The sequence below is a fragment of the Rattus norvegicus genome, chromosome 5, assembly GCF_021556685.1.
Source record: "Rattus norvegicus strain SHRSP/BbbUtx chromosome 5, alternate assembly SHRSP_T2T, whole genome shotgun sequence".
In the NCBI taxonomy this organism is placed as follows: domain Eukaryota; kingdom Metazoa; phylum Chordata; class Mammalia; order Rodentia; family Muridae; genus Rattus; species Rattus norvegicus.
This window is the reverse complement of record NC_141538.1, coordinates 115,318,477-115,342,638: the sequence shown is the minus strand read 5'-3', so window position 1 is coordinate 115,342,638 and position 24,162 is coordinate 115,318,477. Positions and strand designations below refer to the sequence as shown.

At 37.5% G+C, this 24,162-nt stretch overlaps 1 protein-coding gene across 1 annotated transcript in view; it reads right to left on the bottom strand.

Moving 5' to 3' along the window:
• The window catches only part of Ift74 (intraflagellar transport 74), an 89,481-nt gene extending 69,281 nt beyond the window's left edge, over positions 1–20,200 (bottom strand). Inside the window, 7 exon segments of the mRNA NM_001007001.1 lie at positions 1,516–1,575; positions 4,570–4,630; positions 4,741–4,839; positions 6,908–6,956; positions 13,463–13,598; positions 16,683–16,817; positions 20,077–20,200. Of these exon segments, the coding sequence (NP_001007002.1) occupies positions 1,516–1,575; positions 4,570–4,630; positions 4,741–4,839; positions 6,908–6,956; positions 13,463–13,598; positions 16,683–16,802 (525 nt within the window). The 5' untranslated portion in view covers positions 16,803–16,817; positions 20,077–20,200.
• Positions 20,201–24,162: the final 3,962 nt, after the last annotated feature.

The following is a 24,162-nucleotide window of genomic DNA, read 5'->3' as shown; positions in this document are numbered from 1 at the left end:
AAATATTTAAACCTAATTTATGTAAACAACATTTCAGCAATTTATTCTCTGTTCAATAAATAGTTGATTAGGGGCTAGAGAGATAGCTCAGTGGTTAAGACAGCTCTTCCAGAGGTTCCAAATTCAATTCCCAGCAACCACACAGTAGCTCACAATCATCTGTAATGGGATCCGATGTTGCCTTCTGGTGTGTCTGAAGACAGCTACAGTGTATTCATATAAATTAAATAAATAAAAAAAATAGATAAATATTTGATTAGCTATATGCTGAATCTAGAACCAATATGATTTTGTTCTTAAATCCTTCATGATTTCCTAATGACTCCTAGCTGACTGTATTTCTATCCCTAGACCTGAATCTGGATATACCACAAACAACTGACCAAATACTTTTCAAAATTTTTGTTATTTATTTCTAGCCATAATACTCACTTCTAAATTTTTTAAAATAAAAGTAATTTACTAAATTATTTTAGAACCGCAAATTTAAAAGACATTTTAAAAATTCTGGGGTTTTAGGGTTCATGGTGGCGGTGGTGGTGTTAGTGGTGGTGGTAGTGGCGGTGGCGGTGGCAGTGGTGGTTGTGTGTTGTTTTTAGCCAGGCTGTTGTGAGGTGTGTCATGTCTCAGTACTCAAGAAGCAGAGATAGACATCTCTGAGTTCAAGGCCAGCCTGGCCTACTGAACATTTCCAGGATAGCTAGGGTTATGTAAGAAAACCCTGTCTTGAAAAAAATAATTTTTTTAAAAATGCTGTTTTCATAGAAGTCTTTAATCATGTAAATAATTATACAAATTATAAGCTATAGATCTTGTTATACCTTATTCAAATATTTAAAATAAAAATACATTAGAAACTAACATGAACACAAATTCTCATTTAGCAAAGACAGTATTATTAGCTATAGCTGCTATCATATCCATTCTTTTCCCTTCTTGTTATAAAAACTGAGAGATTGGGGAGGTAGCTCAGCAGTTAAGAGCACGAGCTGCTCTTCTGGAACATTGGTTTGTTCTCTAGCACTTACATGGGGGCTCGCAGCTATCTGTTACTCTAGTTTCAGGCAATGTAACCCCTTTTTCTAGCCTCTGAGGGCACAAGATACAGTCATCTATACAGACAAACATCCATACACTTTAAATAATTAATCAATCTTTAAAAATTATTAGAACTTTAAAGATAGTATTTCTATTGAGTTTTAATTCTATTTGTAAAATAATAAAACCTAAAGACATTTAAGTTAAAACCAAAATATTGTTAACTAATATATATCCAAGCAATATAGTTGGAAGTTCCTTAGTGCAAGATCAGCTGAAACAGCTTTATTAAGATATTAAAACACTCCAACACCAACACAGACTTAAAAGAACAATGAAAGTTGGCAAATAATCATCATGGTATTAATGATCAGAGTCATAACTGCCACAAAGCAGTTTTATCAAACTACTTCTAGATAAATCCTTTATTTTAGAGGATATGATTTATATGCAGTTATTGATAATATATTTTCTTACCATGTTGTAATCATTCATTACTTCTTCCATTTCGGTATTGGTATTAAGTTTATCTACCAACTAAAAGAAAAAATATATTAAAAAAAAGCATCATTTTGTTAGCCTTAATGTTCTAGGTAAGTCTTAATATACATACTTTAAATAATTATCTAGTCATTTCAGTGTTAATCCTTCCACATATCTTATTTTCTAAGAAAAAAATAGTTACAATAAACCAACCATACTCATCATTTGGTCAGTAAGTAAACGAAATTTCTAAAGTAGCAAAGTGAGAAATAATGAAACACTATCCCTTTAAGACCATACCCCGAAGAGCTTTGCCTGCTCTGAAAAAACCAAATTTATAGAGTATGAAACAGAAATAAAGCAGCTTTGGAAATTGTCTGCTACTTGTATTTTTCCTCCTTCTGGAAAATATTAACTGTTTTACAAATTTATAATAGTGAAAATATAAAACAACTTTCTTTCCCAAAAAATTAAAAAACAAAGAAACAAACAAACAAACCCACTAGAACAAAGCATAAACAGTGCATTAGGCCTAACCCTTAAGTAAAGAAGTGTATCAGCGAGTAACTGCACAGCTTTGCCTTGTCCCAAGAGTGCTTGGGAACCGGGACCTGTGTCAGCTCAGTTTTCCTAGTACTCTAAATTATAGTCCAGGTTCTAAAGAAATTGAGGAAGTAACAGAGCCAGAATTTAAATTTATATATGTATATATTATATATATATATATAAATATTATACATATATTTTCCATTCTGCTACTTTAAACATTTAGTTTACTTATTGACCAAACGATAAGTATGTTTAGTTTTTTATTGTAACTATTTTATCCTTAGAAAATAAGATATGTGGAAGGATTAACACTGAAATGACTAGATAACTATATATATATATTTTGGGACAGGTCTTGGCTGCTCTGAAACTTGCAATACAGACCAGGCTCATCTGGAACTCAAAGACTTGAGTGCCTCTGCCTCTGGAGTGCTAGAATTGAAGCACTTTGGCAGAATTTTGTTCTTTTTAAGGAATGTTTTTAACTGTGGGATTCCTTTTTGTTTTTTGGAGGGAGGGGGATGGGGGTCGGCTTTTACTAAATAAAAGTTCAAACTAGTCAAAAAAAATAATCAAAATAGTCAAAAAACTACTTAGGTACAGTTGACAATAGACTAATAAGCCTTATTGTTATATTTAGAGCATTCTAATCTACATATTTTAAAAATGTAATACTTTTTTGTATTTGTAATATAAATTAGTGGTAGTAAAACCTAAAATATCTGAATGCTAGATATATCAGATCACTAATTAATTTCTTGCCATTCAACAAAGGTTAGCTCATTAATCCCATAAATAGCATGTTTTGCATATTATTAATTTACTTTCTAATTCATTCTTTGACATTTTATATTTAACTAATACATTCTAACATAAGTAAAAAAATTTAACATTTAAATATTTTATAAAATCAAGTTTTCTTTAAAAAAAGAGTCTGATTTTTTCATATTTAAAGTAGAACATCAGGCGCTAAAAACGTAGCACAGCAGTCAAAAACACAGGCTGCTCTTACAGGGGACGTTTGTTCAGCTCCTCCCATCCATATCAGGCAGCTTTGACTGCCTATGGCTCGAGGTCTAGATATTCAACACCCTCACCCTCTCTGGCCTCTGAGGGTGCCTGCACTCATGTGCACATACACATAATTAAAAGTAAAACAAGATCTATAAAACAATAATACTCTAAAACAGAACATAAAGAAAATCCTAATTAATATTGGGTTTCAAAGTGTTATAAACTGTGGTGGTCAGCAAATTTAAGAACTACAATGTGGGGTTGGGGATCTAGCTCAGTGGTAGAGCGCTTGCCTAGCAAGCACAAGGCCCTGGGTTAGGTCCCCAGCTCCAGAAAAAAAGGGAAAAAAGAAAAAAAAAAAAGAAAAAAAAAAGAAAAGAAAAACAAAGAACTACAATGTACTCTAATTAGCAACATTTCATTGGAAAATATTAACAATATCAATCAGTTATATCATAATTTGCCTACTCAGTAGTCAAAGACAAAAAAACCTCCACTTCAGCAACTCAAGGCACCATAACTGTTTAATGTACCTAACAAATTAGAAGAAAATCCTGATACTAGGACTTCCTCGGAGGTTGTGTCACTTCAAGGACAGGACGTTACCAGCATTACCAAGATGACTGTCCAAAGTGGGAAACATCCGTCATGGAACTATTTTTATACAAAAACTGTATTTTGACAGAATATGTACAAAAGTAAACATACAAACGGAGGTAATCTGTATGCTACAAAAATATCTGTTTCATGATGACAACACTCCATAACAAGGTAAAAGGTATTATTAAAGCAATGAGATAAATAAATTGCAATGATTTTTTAAAATTATTGTTTAAGTATTTATAGGAAAACTCTTGTATATAATTTATAAATGTCTGTAAAGAGGATGGGGTGCAAGACAGCTCAGCAAGTAAGACACTTCCTACTGCAGCTGGGGACCTGTACCTGATTCCCGCGTCCCACACAGAAGACAGCGAGTCACACAGGCTATCCTCTGACCTCCAGGAAGTGTCTGGAGTCAGACACAGACACGTAAATAAATAAATAGTAAGTAAAATAAATGTATTTTAAAATATTTTTTAAGATGCAAACAAAATTGAAAGAATTCCTATCAATATGTTAAATCAAGTTATTTCTAGGGAGAGAAAGGAAGAAGAAATGAAATGGGTAATTTAATTTCTGAATTCTTCCAGTTTCAATTTTTCTCAAGAATAAACATATTGATGTAGTATTTAGTATTTTAAAAAAAATTAAGATTTATTTTATGTGAGTACACTGTCACTATGTTCATGCACACCAGAAGAGGGTACCAGATCTCAATATAGATGATTGTGAGTCACCATGTGGTTGCTGGGATTTGAACTCAGGACCTGTGGAAGAGCAGTCAGTGCTCTTAACCACTGAGCCATCTCTCCAGCCCCCTAAGAAAATATTAAGTGTCAAGAAAAAAAATTAAGAGAAATTCTCTGAGAAAAAAGGCAATACCATATTGTAGTCTGCTAGTTGTCCTTGAAAGTCTTTAATTTCCACAGCTAATGTCTCTGCCCTATAAACAAAAGCAAATGCATTTATAAATTTCTAAACAGATTAAGAACTGTATGGATGGTATACACATATTCAAAAGATCCCGTATGTTTTAACTGTAAGATTACTCACCTCTTTTCATATGACAAATATACTGAATTTTCTTGGTTGTACATTTCTATCTCTTTCTGAAGTTTATTAATTTCAGTTGTAAGTTCACTTATTTTGCTCCTAATTGAAAAGAAAGAAGAAATTCAGGAATGCTTCTAAGTCAGAAAAGACTCCTAACAAATAAACTTTTCATAAATGTATAACAATATCAAATTCACTTACAAAGAATAGTTTCAGGAGTTTGTGTGACTAAGAATAGGAACTATCTCATCTTATTCAACTGAGCAAATGAGAAAAAATGACTGGCATAGAGTCTCCAGTCATTAAGAAAAATAAACAGGCCAGGCACTGTAGTATACACTTTTGATCTCAACATGCAGGGAGGCAGAGGCAAGAAGGTCAATGCAAGTTTGAAGACAGCCTAGTCTACACAGTGAGTTTCCAATCAGTTTGTGTTACAGAATGAGACACTGTCTCAAAAAACAGAAGCCAAACCAAAAACCAAAGGAAAACAGAGATACATCACCAGGACAGCTAAGGAAAGACATTAAGTAGAGACGAATTAATATTTTTTCTTTATAGAGGGATTGGAGTAGCTTAGTAGGCAAGAGCAGAATTCATTTCTGAGCACCAACATGGAGAGTTACAGAGAGCTCATAACTCTCTGTAACTCCAGTTCCAGGGGATCCAATGCCCTCTTCTGAGTTCCACAGGCAAAGGGTATACATGGGCCCTAATTACATATATGCATGTACAACATTCAAACACATTAAATTAAAATGGTGTGTTTCTTTATTTAGAGATCATATAAAAGGCATAAAGCCAGACTTGGTGGCACACACCTTTAATCCCAGCAGAAAAAGCAGAGGCAGGTGGATCTTAGTGAGTTGAGACCAGCCTGATCTACATAATGAGTTCTGGGACAGCTGAAACTATACACTGAGATCCTGACTCAAAATAATTACCTAAAAAGGCTTATAAATTAATTAAAATTAGGGCAAGCTTGTAATAAATAACCAAATACACACTTACATAAGTTTTTATAATAATTAAGGTATTATAAATATATACTTCCTTTCTTAATACTACAATCAGTGATATTTCAATTATGTGAATAGAATAACCCTAAAATAGCATAAGATTACTTTCTAAAAAAAAAAGAACGTATGATCTGAATGTCTATGTTCCCTCTAAAATTCTCACTGAAATTTAATCAACTTAACAGTATTAAAGAAATTAAGCCTTTTCCAGGTATAATAGCACAAACCTTAAATCCCAGCACTTAGCATGCAGAAGCAGGCAGATCTCTGTGAGTTTGAGTCGAGCCTGGTCTACAAAGTGAGTTCCAAGACAGACAGGGCTATGTAAAAAGACCCAATCTCAAGCCAGGCTATTTCATGGATGTTAGTGCCTTAGAGTTATATTGGCCTCATTTCTCTTTCATGATGTAAAGGGAAGAATGTGCCAGTTATAAGGAACAGACTCTAAACAGACACCAACCCTCCTAGCTCCTTAACTGTAAGATTTCCCAACTTCTGTAATGTGGAAAAAATAAATTCTTGTTGTAGTTTATAACTTAACCAGTCTTGGGTATTTTATTATGGCAACACAAACAGACTGAGACAAAATGTATAACTTGCATACACAAATCAACATAAAATCATAAAATCTCAGCCTAGGGCTAGGAAGAAAGCTTAGCTGGTAACATACTCGCTTTGCAAGCACAAGGACCTCAGTCCAATTCCCAGAACCCATGCAAACAGCTGGGTTTGATGATGGCTCATGCTTGTAACCCTGCCCTGGGGAAGCAGGAACAGGGGATCACTGAGGTTCAACAGCCAGCATCCTACCTAGCTCTTTAGTAAGCTCCAAGGTCACAAAGAGAACCTGTCTCAAAAACAAAAGTAGATGACATCTGAAAAGTGACACTCTGTTCTCCAGTACCCACATCTAACCATATAAGTGTATAAAAATCTGTCCAGACATATATACTACAATACATACATATATCCACCTCCCTGTACCACACAAATTTCAATCTAACTGTATTATCACGCAATGCATCTTATTATCTAGAAATTGTGTTAGAATACAAAATTACTCTTAGAACTCAAAAGTTTACTAATTAACGTAAATCAACTAAAAAAATGTCAAGGTCATGCATTAAAAAAAACTTAAGTTTACATACCTAAGAAGTCCAAGATAGTAAGATTTGTCTAAAATTTGCCTCTGGGGACCTAAAAAAATGTTTTTGATGTGAATATTAATAACCAATACAAGAAGTAACAAATCCAAAGCACAATCATTATTATATGCCTCTGTTGTCAGACCTCCCTCATGAATGCCACAATACATCATATGAAGAACAACTGAAAACTAGTATCCTAGAATCATGGCATAAAGGAATCCACAAAGATAGGACTAAAAGTGAGGCTGTTAACAAACAAGACTAACCTGGACCCTTGGGGCTCTCAGAGTCTGAACCACCAACCACAGACATACACAGGCTGAACCTAGGCTGCCTCACACATATGTAACAGATGTGCAGCTTGCTCTTCATGTGGATCCCAAACAACTGGAGTGGGGCTCTCCCAAAAGCTGTTACCTGTTGGTGGGATATGTTCTTCTAGTTGGGCTGCATTGTGTGGCCTCAGTGGGAGAGGATGCACCTAGCCTCACAGAGACTTGAAGTGCCAGGGTGTGGAGATACCCAGGGAGGGAGGGCCCCACCTACTCATAGGAAAAGGGAAGGGGAGAATGAAAGAAGGATTGGGGGGAGTAGACCAGGAGGCAGGCAGTGAGCGGGATATAAAGTGAATAAGTAAAAAAATTAATTAATTAATTAAATAAAAAGAAACAACACTCTGGTCTAGAGAGATGGCTTAGTGGTTAAGAACACCTCTGCTTTTCCAGGGGACCTGAGTTCAATTACCAGAACCCACATTGTGCAACTCACAAGTGCCAGTAACTCTAACTCCAGGAAATCTGAAAGTCTCTTCTGGCTTCCATGGCACTGCACTTCTGTGCACAAACCCACACATACATACACATATACACACATAATTTAAAAATAATAATACAGTATTTTTAAAAGGAACTAGTTAACACAGGACAGACTAAATAGAAACTGTATCTATGGAAGCCTAGAACAGAACAATACAAAAGGACTCTTTTAAAAATCTTATTTCATTATCATTAGATTATATGAAGTGTGGGGGATACATGTACCATAGCATACATTTGGAGGTCAAAGACATAATAATTGACTTATTTTTTACATTATTAATAATTAAGCAAAAGCTTCTAAATAATCAATGGTTTTTCTACTTAGTAAGCAATATGCAATTATAAAAAAATTAAGTCTCCTAAAAGGAATACAATACTATTAAAGTACAGTGGTTAGGAAGGTTAACAAGTGGTTAGGTTAGCAACATGGCTCAGTGGGTAAAAGTGCTTGCCACCCAAGCCTGACAACCAAAGTTTTATCCTGGGAACCCACAGTAGGAAAGAACCAACTCCAGAAAATTGTCATCTGACTTTCACACATGCACACATGCACTATGACACACGTGTTCCCGCAACCCCCTGTGTGTCTGTCGTCTGTCATCTGTCTCCTGTCTCCCCCTCTCTGTCTCTCTCTCTCTCTCTCTCTCACTCTCTCTCTCTCTCTCTCTGTCTTTCTCTCTCACATACACACATGCACACTCACAAATAATAATAAAATTAAATAATAAAAATGCAGTCGTCCCTTGGTATAAAAAGGGAATTGGTTACCAGACTAGACTGCAATAGACATGAAATTCAGGGACGCTCAAGTCCCTAATAAAGTTCTGCAATATTTTCACATAATGTATGTATGTTACACTACTTAAAACCATCCAGATAACTTCTGTTTTATTGTTGTTATATTTATATTGTAATTGAAATTAACTTTATAACTCAGGATTATCTTTAGCCCTCATAAATTATTAGTCACAAGAAAAAACTAAAAGTTTTAATCATTGTTTAATCGGGCTTATACATGACACTGATCAAATTCCTGAATAACGTAGTGGTAGGATATTTGCCTATAATGTACAAGGTCCCAGGTTCTATCTCCAGTACTATACCAGAAAGGATAGAAAATACAAAACTAATTAAAGCCAAGTATGGTACTATCAACACTTGAGAGAGCTAAAGTAGGAAGATAAGGAGTTTAAACTTATCCTCAGTTGCATTGAAAATGTGAAGACTACTATTTTTTGAGACAGTCTCAAAAACAAATTAAAAAACAAATTATTACACCTTAGATAGAAGCATAATATCAGTCTTTATTTCCTTTCCTAATTATTATAATGGAGAAAAAGCAGTAATATTTCTTAACTCCTAATAAATGTTTTAATAGTACCAATTAAATTTTTTATTATATTAAAATTTTTAATTGTATGTGTATGCGTGTATGCCATGCATATCATCGGCAAATCGAGACATTTTGACTTCTTTTCCAATCTGTATTCCCTGGATCTCCTTTTGTTGTCTGATTGCTCTGGCTAGAACTTCAAGAACTATATTGAATAAGTAGGGAGAGAGTGGGCAGCCTTTTCTAGTCCCTGATTTTAGTGGGATTGCTTCAAGTTTCTCTCCATTTAGTTTAATATTAGCGACTGGTTTGCTGTATATAGCTTTTACTATGTTTAGGTATGGGCTTTGAATTCCTATTCTTTCCAGGACTTTTATCATGAAGGGGTGTTGAATTTTGTCAAATGCTTTCTCAGCATCTAATGAAATGATCATGTGGTTTTGTTCTTTCAGTTTGTTTATATAATGGATCACGTTGATGGCTTTCCGTATAGTAAACCATCCCTGCATGCCTGGGATGAAGCCTACTTGATTGGGGTGGATGATTGTTTTGATGTGCTCTTGGATTCGGTTTGCCGGAATTTTATTGAGTATTTGTGCGTCGATATTCATAAGGGAAATTGGTCTGAAATTCTCTTTGTTGGGTCTTTGTGTGGTTTAGGTATAAGAGTAATTGTGGCTTCATAGAAGGAATTTGGTAGCACTCCATCTGTTTCAATTTTGTGGAATAATTTAGATAGTATTGGTATGAAGTCTTCTATGAAGGTCTGATAGAATTCTGCACTGAACCCGTCTGGACCTGGGCTCTTTTTGGTTGGGAGACCTTTAATGACTGCTTCTATTTCGCTAGGAGTTATGGGGTTGTTTAAATGGTTTAATCTGTTCCTGATTTAACTTCAGGACCTGGTACCTGTCTAGGAAATTGTCCATTTCCTGCAGATTTTAAAGTTTTGTTGAATATAGGCTTTTGTAGTACGATCTGATGATTTTTTTGAATTTCCTCTGATTCCGTAGTTATTTCTCCCTTTTCATTTCTGAGTTTGTTAATTTGGACACACTCTCTGTGTCCTCTGGTTAGGCTGGATAAGGGTTTATCTATCTTGCTGATTTTCTCAAAGAACTAACTTTTGGTTCTGTTGATTCTTTCTATGATCCTTTTTGTTTCTACTTGGTTGATTTCAGCTCTGAGTTTGCTTATTTCCTGCCTTCTACTCCTCCTGGGTGTATTTGCTTCTTTTTGTTCTAGAGCTTTTAGGTGTGCTGTCAGGCTGATGATAAACGATCTCTATGATGATAAACGATCTCTCCTGTTTCTTTCTGCAGGCACTCAGAGCTATGAGTTTTCCTCTTAGCACAGCTAGCTTTCATTGTGACCCATAAGTTTGGGTATGTTGTACCTTCCTTTTCATTAAACTCTAAGAAGTCTTTAATTTCTTTATTTCTTCCTTGACCAGGTTATCATTGAGTATAGCATTGTTCATTTTCCATGTATATGTTGGCGTTCTTTCCTTACTGTTATTGAAGACCAGCTTTAGCCCGTGGTTGTCTGATAGGAAGCATGGGATTATTTCTATCTTTCTATGTCTTTTGAGACCTGTCTTGTAACTGATTATATGGTCAATTTTGGAGAAAGAACCATAAAGTGGTGAGAAGGTGTATCCTTTTGCTTTAGAATAGAATGTTCTATAAATATCTATTAAGTCCATTTGGTTCATGACTTCTCTTAGTCTGTCTATGTCTCTGTTTAATTTCTGTTTCCATGATTGATGAGGGTGGGGTGTTGACATCTCCTACTATTATTGTGTGAGGTGCAATGTGTGCTTTGAGCTTTAGTAAGATTTCTTTTATGTAGGTAGGTGCCCTTTTATTTGGAGCATAGATATTTAGGATTGAGAGTTCATCTTGGTGGATTTTTCCTTTGATGAATATAAAGTGTCCTTCCATATCTTTTTTGAAGACCTTTGGTTGAAAATTGATTTTATTTGATATTAGAATGGCTACTCCAGCTTGCTTCTTCAGACCATTTGCTTGCAAAGTTGTTTTCCAGCCTTTCACTCTGAGGTACTGTCTGTCTTTGTCTCTGAGGTGTGTTTCCTGTAGGCAGCAGAATGCATAGTCCTCGTTGCGTATCTAGTTTGTTAATCTATGTCTTTTTATTGGGGAGTTGAGACCATTGATGTTGAGAGATATTAAGGAATAGTGATTATTGCTTCCTGTTATATTCATATTTGGATGTGAGGTTATGTTTGTGTGCTTTTCTTCTCTTTGTTTTGTTGCCAAGACGATTAGTTTCTTGCTTTTTCTAGGGTGTAGCTTGCCTCCTCATGTTGGGCTTTACCATTTATTATCCTCTGTAGCGCTGGATTTGTGGAAAGATATTGTGTAAATTTGGTTTTGTCATGGAATATCTTGGTTTCGCCATCTATATTAATTGAGAGTTTTGCAGGGCACAGTAACCTGGGCTGGCATTTGTGTTCTCTTAGGGTCTGTATGACATCTGTCCAGGATCTTCTGGCTTTCATAGTCTCTGGTGAGAAGTCTGGTGTGATTCTGATAGGTCTGCCTTTATATGTTACTTGACCTTTTTCCCTTACTGCTTTTAATATTCTTTCTTTATTTTGTGCATTTGGTGTTTTTTTTTTAAAGAATTTTATTTATTTTACGTATGTGAGTACACTGTAGAGTGAGTACACTGCAGCTGTCTTCAGACACACCAGAAGAAGGTTTTGGATCCCATTACAGATGGTTGTGAGCCACCATGTGGTTGCTAGGAATTGAACTCAGGACCTCTGGAAGAGCAGTTGGAGCTCTTAACCACTGAGCCATCTCTCCAGGCTGCATTTGGTGTTTTGACTATTATGTGACGGGAGGAGTTTCTTTTCTGGTCCAATCTATTTGGAGTTCTGTAGGCTTCTTGTATGTTTATGGGCATCTCTTTCTTTAGGTTAGGGAAGTTTTCTTCTATGAAGATATTTACTGGTCCTTTGAGCTGGGAGTCTTCACCCTCTTCTATACCTATTATCCTTAGGTTTGATCTCATTGAGTCCTGGATTTCCTGTATGTTTTGGACCAGTAGCTTTTTCCGTTTTACATTATCTTTGACAGTTGTGTCGATGATTTATATGGAATCTTCTGCTCCTGAGAGTCTCTCTTCTATCTCTTGTATTCTGTTGGTGATGCTTGTATCTACGGCTCCTTGTCTCGTCCTTTCGTTTTCTATATCCAGGGTTGTTTCCCTGTTTTCTTTCTTCATTGCTTCTATTTCCATTTTTAATTCCATCAACTGTTTGATTGTGTTTTCCTGAAATTCTTTCAGGGATTTTTATGATTCCTCTCTATAAGCTTCTACTTGCTTATTTATGTTTTCCTGCATTTCTCTAAGGGAGTTCTTCATGTTTTTCTTGAAGACCTCTAGCACCATGATCAAAAATGATTTTAAATCTAGATCTTGCTTTTCTGGTGTGTTTGGATATTCAGTGTTTGCTTTGGTGGGAGAATTGGGCTCCGATGATGCCATGTAGTCTTGGTTTCTGTTGCTTGGGTTCCTGCGCTTGCCTCTCGCCATCAGATTATCTCTAGTGTTACTTTTTTCTGCTATTTCTGACAGTGGCTAGACCGTCCTATAACCCTGTGTGTCAGGAGTGCTGTAGACCTGTTTTCCTGTTTTCTTTCAGCCAGTTATGGGAACAGAGTGTTCTGCTTTCGGGCATGTAGTTTTTCCTCTCTACAGGTCTTCAGCTGTTCCTGTGGGCCTGTGTCTGGAGTTCACCAGGCAGGTCGCTTGGAGCAGAAAAGTTGGTCTTACCTGTGGTCCCACGGCTCAAGTTGCTTGTGGGGGGCTACTTTTGAGCTCCCCGTGAAGGCGGCAACCAGGAGTGCCTGTGCTGCCTTTTCCAGGAGCCCCGGTGCACCGGGGTCCCTGATGGCATTAGGTGTTTTCCTCTGGAGTCAGAAATGTGGGCAGAGTGTAGTCTCTTCTGGCTTCCCAGGCGTGTCTGCCCCTCTGAAGGTTTAGCTCTCCCTCCCATGGGATTTGGGTGCAGAGAACTGTTGATCCAGTCCCTTTAGGTCCTGGCGGTGTTAGTGCCCCCGAAAATCTAATTTTCAATAATCAACTGTCTTCAAATTTCTTCCAGTTTTAGCAAAACTCCATGAATAAGAAAAAAGATCAAAGTGTATCATACACACACACATACACACACACACACACAGACACACACACACACACACACACACACACAGACACGCACACGCGCACAGCTTTCTAATTTATAATGTATTCCACATGCATTCTGTTATCTGGCAATTTTATAAGTCAAAAAGAACTATAAGCTATATTTCTCATTTATTAAGAGTGCTATAATAGTTTTGAAAGAAAACATATTCATCTTCATAAAATAAATACCTTTCATGCCAGTCTTCATTCCACTCAAACCTTGCTGGGTTACAGGACGATCAGCAACTTTGATTTGAGATGACAAAACTCCGCCAGTCCCTAGGGGACCACCACGGGAACCTGGTCTTGCTGTTGCTGGTGGCATCTAAATGACAAGAAAACTCTCATTTTTATTAAACCAGGAATAAAACAGTATATATCTACTAGCATAAGATTATAAACACAAGTTTTATAAAAATTAAAACTCTACAAAATTTACATGTTCAAGGTCTAAAATTTTTTTTAGGTACCTAAAAGGTACCTAAAAGTTTTTTCTTCAAGTAGGGCCAGTTAGATAAGGGCACTTAGTGCCATAGCTTTGATCCACATTTGATGATTTCTGGGCCCTTACCACTAGGAGTGAACTGACTCCCACAGGCTTTCTTCTGACCCTCTCACAGGCACCATGGCATGTGTCTCCACTTCCACCACGATAATAAATAAGTGTAAGAAAAAATTAAAATATTATTATTTCTACATAATATTACAGTTGATTTTCTCCTTTATATAATCTGCTGTTTCAAGATTTATTATAATGAGTATATATTTTCTTTAAAATTAGGAAAAATGAAATTTTCATTTTGAAAAAAAGGTACTACTTCATAGCCCGAGGAAAGACATAACTCTCTTCTTGTCAACTATACAGCACATAAAGGCATGGGAAATTATGAAATTATAAAGCATATAAACACTATGAAAATGTTCCAAAAGAACCCAGATGCCCTTCAACAGAGGAATGGATACAGAAAATGTGGTACATCTACACAATGGAATACTACTCACTTATCAAAAACAATGACTTTATGAAATTCGTAGGCAAATGGTTGGAACTGGAAAATATCATCCTGAGTGAGGTAACCCAATCACAGAAAAACACACATGGTATGCACTCATTGATAAGTGGCTATCAGCTCAAATGCTTGAAATGACCCTAGATGTACAGAACACATGAAAACCAAGAAGGATGACCAAAATGCGGATGCTTCACTAATTCTTTAAAAGGGGAACAAGAATACCCTCGGGAGGGAATAGGAAGGCAAAGATTAAAACAGAGACAGAAGGAACACCCATTCAGAGCCTGCCCCACATGTGGCCCATACATATACAGCCACCAAACTGGATAAGATAGATGAAGCAAAGAAGGGCAGGCTGACAGGAACCGGATGTAGATCTGTCTTGAGAGACACACCCAGAATACAGCAATAACATAGGCGAATGCCAGCAGCAAACCACTGAACTGAGAACAGGACCACCCCTGTTGAAGGAATCAGAGAAAGGACTGGAAGAGCTTGAAGGGGCTCGAGACCCCATATGAACAACAATGCCAACCAGAGCTTCCAGGGACTAAGCTACTACCCAAAGACTATACATGGACTGACCCTGGGCTCCAACCTCATAGGTAACAATGAATAGCCTAGTAAGAGCACCAGTGGAAGGGGAAGCCCTTGGTCCTGCCATTACTGAACCCCGAGTGAACGTGATTGTTAGGGGGAGGGTGGTAATGGGGGGAGGATGGGGAAGGGAACACCCATATGGAGGGGGGGATAGGGGGATGTTGGCCCAGAAACCGGGAAGGGTCTCTAAGAGACATAGATGTGTCTGCTTGGAGACTTTCTAAACAATGCTTTCTTGTGCTTTAAGCAAGCAAAATTGGGAGAGCTATCTCCTTTCTCATTTACCAGATGCTGGAGAGAGGAGAGTACGATGGAACAAAGTGTAAGTACATGTATCCCCTTAGAAGAATATTCAAAAGATACTACTGAAAGGGGCAAAGACGTCTAGCAATGAGAATAGTATTATCCTGATTCTGAATCAGACCTCAAGCTGCAAATGCATATGTGGTTTTATGTTTGTAAATGCACAGAAAAGTCTGATACATACCAAACAGCTAAGAAGATGCTCCCCAGTCAACTACTGTTTGATTGTTTTACAATGAACATCACTCATTTCAAAACCACAGACATCACATCTGTCTTTGAATTCAGGTTCTCTTGCTTCAGCCTCCAGAGTGTCTTAGCCCTCCATTTCATTTCTAACAACATGTAAAATAGTCTTTAAATATTATAATAATGAAAATGTAATCATCTTTGTAAGTTATTTTTCATAGAACGATCAGTTTATAAACTTCATACTTTTTCACATGTGTCTCCTCAACCCCGTGTGTGTGTGTGTGTGTGTGTCTGTCTGTCTGTCTGTCTGTCTCCTGTCTTCTCCCTCTCCCTCTCCCCTCCCCCTCCTTCCCTTTCCCCTCCCTCCCTCTCTCTGGTTTTTTGAGCTGTAGTTGCTCTGTGTAGCTGTGGCTATCCTGGAACTTGCTCTGTAGATCTGGATAGACTGGAACTCACAGCGATCCACCTGACTCTGCCTCCCAAGTGCAGAAATTAACAGTGTGCACTGCTAGGTTTTGTGTCAATTTTTAAAAAGTTATGAATCACGCATACAGTTAGCAGATCAGCATTTCTTTCTAATTTTTAAGGAATCTTTAATTTTTGTAAATTCAAATATGAAAACTAAAAATATTTTCAGGTATTTGGTTTTTCTCTCATCATTAGAAAGCCCTCAAATTTATCAAGTTTATATAAATTATGAATACTTTCCTATACCAATTATAACTGTTTAAAATATCAAGTTTTGGGGTTGGGGATTTGGCCCTGGGTTCGGTCCCCAGCTCCGAAAAAAAAAAAATCAAGTTTCTACATTCTTTGTAAGCCTAATAAAGGACACAAGAAGAAACAAAAATTTGCTTAAAGAATTCATTAGAGTTGGGGCAGAGTCTCAAGAATACTCTATATGTTTTTTAACTAATTTGAAATGCCACATTACTAATAAAATTCTTACAAATGTTTGATTCTGATTCATTTGTCTCATTTTTTCTCATCAATTCATTTATCTCGTTATTTCTGAATTAATTTTATCTCATTTGATTTTGATCCTAAAATACACTGCATAATTTTAGTTATAATAGCTTTATTCTTGTCTACTATGTACAAGTCCCTGTGTTTGATCCCAGCACAAAAAGTAAATTCTTATAGCTTTAAAATATGATTATCAGTGTTAATTCCTTGATAATAGCCTTATTCTTCTACATTGTATTTTTACATCTTTCCAAGAACATTTTTCATACAATCATACTGTTTAAAGAATAAAGGGCAATAAGGAAAAATCTGTTATTGTAAGATTTCCAACTTACTGCAGTGGCCACTCGAACAGTCCCAGATGGGGGTCTTATTCCAGAAGGAGGCCTTCCTGTTAGTCCTATTCCACCCCGAGAAATAGGGCGAGGTGCTGCAGATTTGTGATTACTGGCCATTGTTCACTTCAACCACTGTTTGGAAACAAAAAATAATTTAATTTTCCTTTGAGGACTCATACACCAAAATACTAGTAATTCATTATATCCTTCTTTCAAACACCCAATTCAATATGATTTTTTCTTCTTGCACACTGCCATTCTCAGATACTATTTCAAGTTAAAATTAGCTTTAATTTTACTCAAATTTTACCATTCAGAGCTATGGGACTGGGGCCAGTGAAATGGTTCATTGGGGTAGAAGCACTTGTCATCAAGCCTGGATATGAGTTCAATCCCTGAGGCCCTTGTAAAGGTAGAAGAAAGCTGACTGCAAACTTGTCCTCTGACCTGACATGTACCCTTCAGCATGAGCTACATTTATTCCAATATTCCTTCCTTAGTACCCCATCTCTGCAGAGGCAAGGCACTCCTAATTCTTCTTGGTGTATACATCCTTAATCATTTTCTCATGTGTTCCTATCACTTTCATTAAATAATCTGATTTCCTACAGCTTGGAGAAAATGAGGACATCAACTCCATCGCCTTTAGAGCATGTAAACCAAACTAGTACATCCTGCTCCAGTATCAACAGTCATCCCTCTGTCATTCAAGAACAAGCTCTAGTCTGACTTGCCCTTCTTAACCCACTACATGGGTCATATACTTCATGTCTCCCTTGAGATCTTCTCCCCACTGCTGCAACTATCTTTACAATTTATTTTCAATCTCTTGTCATATTCAATTTTTTCCATAACCACAGAAACTAATTTGTTCTCTAACCTGTACAGAAAGTCGTTCTTATGTAAGCAAACTTTACCCAGTAGCCTATTTCTACTACCTACCTGCTAGATTTCTACCACTGCACGTAATGTCCTGTCAATGTTACAGGGGTGTAACATTATCTTCGGCTGTGAGCACTCTATGTAAAATCAGCATGACACTTGCCTACTCTACTTCTCTTTTCAGTCTTGTCATCCTCTACTTGGCTGCTGATGCTAAAGTAGGAAGTACTAGTTTGGTTTCTATGCCCTAGAGGCAATGCATAATGCCATCCATAGTCTCCTTTTCTTCTTCTCCCGAGGCTCTGCTTGGACCATTACATCCACATTCAAGGTTTTAGCAGATAATAAGATAAAGATTCATAACTCCTTATCTCCCTGAAACACCTTATATCAGGGTTTTATATACAAATACTTAGTGTCTCCACTCAGATGTAGTGGAGACAAACGTGTATATAATTAATGAAAATTAATTAAAATCTATCATATCCGTCATACAGATCAGAAACTTGGTCCCTGATTTCTCCTCTCACTTCCCATTGTGGGAATTGTTAACTCCTTCAAATGCTTAATACACACATTTTCCTTTCTATTGGTACAGTACTGGTTCCCAGGGTAGAGCCTCACAGTTCAGGTGGCCTATTACATCAGTCTCCTTGCCCAACAGACATCTTGCACACTGGCTTTTCTCCGAATTCTCCCAGGACTATTCTAAAGCACCTCCGCCCTCTGAGGGCTTATTGGACCGCTGTATATGTCACTGTATATCCTGTACATCTCTGTCCCAGAACCTATCACATTAGCTGAAAGGATCTACTACGTATTCCTGGAGAACAAGAATTAGCTCGTATCTTTACCTATAGCATCTGATCCAGTGGCAAGCAGAAACTATGCTTGTGTATATCTTGCTATCCTCCTAATCAAAGGCATTCCCAGTTACAAAGATTTACTATATTTGGGCTCAGAAGGTAGTTCAGTGGTAGGTAAAATACTATTACCTCAACCATACTCCAGCACCACTAAGAGAAAAAAAATTAAGTTGTCTTTAAAAAAAAAAAAGGTAAATTTTTGGGAAGATATATATGTCTAACTTGACTTAGAATTTTAATTTTAAAAATGAATCAGGTATGGTGTTAAATGCCTGTGATGGAAGAAAGGAGGAGAGGTGGAGGGATGCAGTTACTATGACTGCAAACAAAACATCTACTGAACTGTTCTACACCCCAAGCTCTGCACCTTAGCTTTTCTCTGCATCAACTCCTGCAACCTTACATACTTTTTAGTTCCAACTGTAGTAAGAGTTCATAAATAAATGGCTACAATTCTATCATTCAAACAGACACCAGTTCTGAATGTTCACTTGTTGACTGAAATTTTCCATTTGGACACTTACACCATTATCTATTCATGTCCAGGGGGGTGTGGGGGGGGGTCAACTTTAGAATTTTCCTATTCTAGGGCTGGAGAGATGGCTTAGCAGTTAGGAGCACTGACTGCTCTTCCAGAGGTCCTGAGTTCAATTCCCAGCAACCACATGGTGGCTCACAACCATCTGTAATGGGATCCAAGGCCCTCTTCTGGTGTGTCTGAAGACAACTACAGTGTACTCACATATATTAAATAAATAATCCTTTTTTTTTAAAAAAAAAAGAAGTTTCCTATTCCAAGTAGCCCCTACTTCCCTATGGTTTTGAACTATACGGAGACATCAACAGTAGTTTTGCAAAGAAAGATCCTATAGCCAAAACTCAAAAGTAGTAAAAACAACATCCAGTAATCCCAGCACAGTTAGTCACTGTTACTCTGGCTTTCCAGTTAACTTGAAAAATGTACAAGGTAAAAAAAAATTACCACTGCTTTACTGTAGTGGAAAATGGTTAACTTATGTTAGTTCCACTTGAGTTAAAGGGAGGTGGGCTCGTGTAACAAATATACCACTATCTCTGGGTTCTTCGACCCATATTCACATCAACGCGGAGGGAGTCCACTATTCACACAATCTCTGATTCCACATGGATTAAGGATACAAAGTCTACCTCTGACAGTAACCACTACATAAACTAGGCACACAATGCCTTTGGGATGTTTTCTCGTCTCTAAAACAAAAGTGTAGCCAGGAGTCCTTATTTTGCAGACTTGTGAAGTTTACTTCTTACATGGGAAACGTCACGTCGTTTTGTTTTCCTTATCATTATTATTACTACCATTATCCTCCCTGAGCCAACCATTCTGACTTGTATTAAACGAAAACTTGCTGCGTCCCTCCTCTGTAGCCGGCTGACCGCCCCCTCCTTCAGAGCAAAGACTTTTCAGAGGCGTCTGTAACCTTCCCGGGGTTGGAGCATCCTTTCGTCCAGGCGTAGTGTGGAACTTCCCAGGCCGAGCCTCCGACCCCCAGTTATAGAACAGCCAATAGCCCACGGATTCGAGTTTGTTCTGTTTGGAGAGAGTCAGGGTCGCCACAGAAACATAACCCACGCAGAGAGAAGGCACGGAAGCTGAGATTTCTCACCTTGCTTGGTGCGAATGGGACGCCACTAGGACTCTACGACAGGAACTTCTTTCTGAGGAGCCTAACCGAGAGTCAGTTCCGGTCTCACCACACACCAGAGCACAGCCAGGGCGCCAGGCCTCAGAGCCCAGCGCGACGCCGCGTATCCTGGCAACCGTCACCGCGCGCAAAACGCCCCTCGTGATTGGCGAGCCCTATGCCTTAGATCCGCACACTTAAAGGGAGAGGGTCTCGCGAGATTTGAGGACAGCCTCCTCTCTCCTTCCTTCCCTCTTATTCCTTTCCCAACTTACAGCACACTTCTTGAAAGAAATCTATAATCTTTTTTTTTAATCAGAGTTCCTATTTAAATAAAAAACCTAAGTCTGCAGAAAAACTACGTTAGTGATTTGAATGTCCTTAAGTGGATTTATTTTAAAACAAAGGCGCTGCTTCTAAATCACTGAGTACCCCAGAGTGATAAGTACCTCATTGGAACTATTCCTGGTGGGAATTTGGTTGTTTGTTTTCGTAAGTAAACATATGACGGATTTCTTAATTTACCCAGGACAACACTATAGGAAATGAGAGTGACTGCATTGGCTCCTCCAGTCGTCCTTAGTAGTGGAATCTGAGTTTATTGCTTGCTAGCTCCAATCTAACCCTATGCTCACACCCAGAAAATGAATGTGAACCACAAGGAACACATCTGGGGTCTATTTAAGAAGGGTTGCCAAGCCCAGTAACTATTTCCAGGTTTTAAGATTGAAGGTATATTAACAGCAAGCTGCAATATCTTTATCAAGAAACTTGTAGCCTGTTCTGCCAGTTTCCTTAATAACGTTTTGTTGTTATTGTTTTGTTTTAAATTTTAAATTTACGTACGTAAATTGTCTGCGTAGCCCTGCCTATCCTGGGAACTCGTTATGTAAACCAGCCTGGTTATATAGATCCTCCTGCCTCTCCTAAATACTGGAGTTAAAGACTTGGACCACCACACCCAGCTTCTTTTTCAACTTTAATACGTTCATTTTTCTGCTTTTAGTTTACAGTTTTTGTGCCTTCCAGTTAAGAACTCTGTAACAGTTCAAATTGGCAGAACAGATGTTCATGACCTAATTTTAAATAGACTAAGTAATTTGCTATAAATCTTTTGGTTCGTAAGCAATGTTTCAATTCCCATATCTTTTATGGGATGAAAGTAATACAGAACAGGGCATCTCACTTTTTTTTAAAGATTTACTTATTATATATGAGTACACTGTAGCTGTCTTTAGACACACCAGAAGAGGGCATCAGATCTCATTACAGATGGTTGTGAACCACCATGTGGTTGCTGGGATTTGAACTCAGGACCTCCCGGAGAGCAGTCAGTGCTCTTAACCACTGAGCCATCTCTCCAGCCCCAGGGCATCTCACTTAATAGCCTAAGTTTCAGAGGGAAGGATTCTACTTTATTTAACTCTGGTCATTTTCATTTTGTCTTTGATTGCTTTTTTGTGGTACTGGATGCCAGGTACTGTACTGTTAGAGTCAAAGTAAGTGTTAACTACCAGGACAACCCCCAAGTGAGATAGGAGAATGGAGTTTGATGCAAACGAAAGAGCTTTATTTTCCAGCTTTTTGGGATCGACCTTCAATCAGCCCCTCATGGCAAGTGACTAGAAGGCGACCCCGAATAACAATAAGTTTTTATACTTTTTAGGGGTACAGGTTACATCAGCAAGGTTACAGTTCAAACTTATTGGCTAAGCATATTGACCTTTGAATCTATTGGTTAGCAAGCATGGGCAGATTATGACATGCATCCAAACTCTATCTGGGACCAGAGGGTCAGGTGACTCTCAGGCAGTACATTCTGCAGTTTTTCAAGAACGTTCCTGCTCCTCCCAAGAACTGTGGGTGGAGAATGGAACCTGGCCTAGCTTTGAGGTGGGTGGGTGTAAGGCTGGCTAAAGCCCCTAGGGTCCTTCAGTACCACTGGGCTGCATCCACAGTCCAAGATTTTGTTTTTGTTATTATTATTGTTTTTAATAGGAACTTACTTGGGCTTCATCAAATAGCTGAGTATTTTTTAAGTGTGCATTGTGTCAAGTTCTTTTCTGTCTGAAGACCGCATCTTCTTACATTGTAGATCATGAACTCTCAGGGGCTTTCATTGAATGTGGGGGTTCCCCTCAAATTTATAATAGTTAAAAACTTCCTGAATACTCAGTGAACAAAAATTAAATCAGGAACAAATGGTAATGAATCAGGTGTTTCTGGCAACACTCATCTACATGTGTCTCATGATTTCGCTAAAGCTTTGGTTCTTAAACATATGTGCATTCTGAATTCCCAATACGGTCATAGCACAGTAGTGCTACCAGAATCACCTTGCCTCAGATTCCAGGCTATTATATGCTATGAATTGCAATGTTTTTACTATATAACTTCTCTACTCTTATAAAAATACAAACTTTCTGGGTATGGAAGTAGCAAGAACCATTTTCACACTCCCAAAAGAATCCTGTAATAAGAATTCTGGAATTTTGGCTTCTTTTAAAAACACAGAAATATAAAAATGTTTTCATTTTTATCCTAGGTATAGGACAGATAGATGCTGCTTCAGATTGTCCACAGCAGCAGACTGTGATTTACCTCATGCTCTAGCAGGGGCGTGATTTTGCCAACTGTAGATATTTCTGCAAGCTTGTGACATTTGGCATTTTGCAGACTTTTCTGAGGGTATTATAATTGCTAGGACCCTGAGAGGCAGGGTAGGTCGTTAGTTAGTTATTGCCTGTCATGGTTTGTTACGTAGTCATGTGCAAAGAAGAAACAAGAAGAAAAAAAATTACATATCCCGACAGGGAAGATCAAACTCGCCCCTGGGAACTCAAAGCCCCTAATCAACAGGAAGCAGCCTAACAATAAAGTCTCCCTTTCTGACCCATGACCCTATTAAGGGATCGCTTTCCTTTTCTCTCTGCCCTTTTTTCTCTCTAATCTCATGTTAGGGAGCTGAAAGTGTAGAAGAAAAATGGGTGGAGAAGGATGGAAGAAAGAAGAGCCCACAAAATAGCAAAGACAAGCTACAAAATCTAACTGTATTATTTCCTCGAGGAAGTAATTTTCAAAGTTAGGCTTTCTTTTTTATTCCATTAGGCATGACAAGCCTGATTATATTTTCATAGTGGTTCACTTTTAAGTTTTTTGTTTGTTTGGTTTTGGGGGCAGGATTTTAGAACCTGAGGGTGTTTTTTTCCCCCATTTTCTTATATTTAAAACTGTATCAGACCGTTCCAATATAACATTATTTAATATGCAAACTGGGTTGTTGTACATATGGTATGTGTCTTCAAAAAATTAAGTCAAAGAGAAAAAACATATTTAAGCATCAAATTGGTATATTATTAGATTTTATTGCATTAGAATGATTGATTTTAAAAATTGTTTAAATTGACGACTTGAATTTCAGAAAAAAAATTGCCAAATGTGTTTTGGCTTGAATTAGGGCAGATTTTCTAGACCGGTCCTTAACATATTTCTACCATTTTGTATAATATGTTTATGCAAAAAGTTATGCTCTTTGCATAATGTTAAAGAGCTACAAAATCAAAATATTGATCAATTCTGTAAAACACTTGAAATTAAAGATATTATAAATCCTGAGTTAGGTTGCCACCATCCTTATCCAAAGACTCAAAACTGCCTGGCTTGCTACTCCAGGGGAGGATCTGACTACCTCTTCTGGAGTCCACTGGCATTGCACTCATGTGCACATAGACACACACACACACACACACACACACACACACACACACACACACTTAATTAAAAAGAAAGCAAACCTTACAGCATTATTCATTTGAGCAATATTTGTTATAGAGAAATTAATTAAGGCACTGCAGGGGTCCCTGCAAGTTCTACTGATGGCAGGGACACAATCCGAGTGAAGTAAGGAAGAAACCTTGGTTCAACTTGACTTAGTCAAGCTGGATCAAACTTCTAGGAGTCTGGTGTCAGGCGGTTTATTATAAGCATATTTAAACACAGTATAATTTAGAAAAAAGTTTCCAGGCAACAATGAAGCCAATTCCAGTTGTACTGTAAAGTTTAATTCGT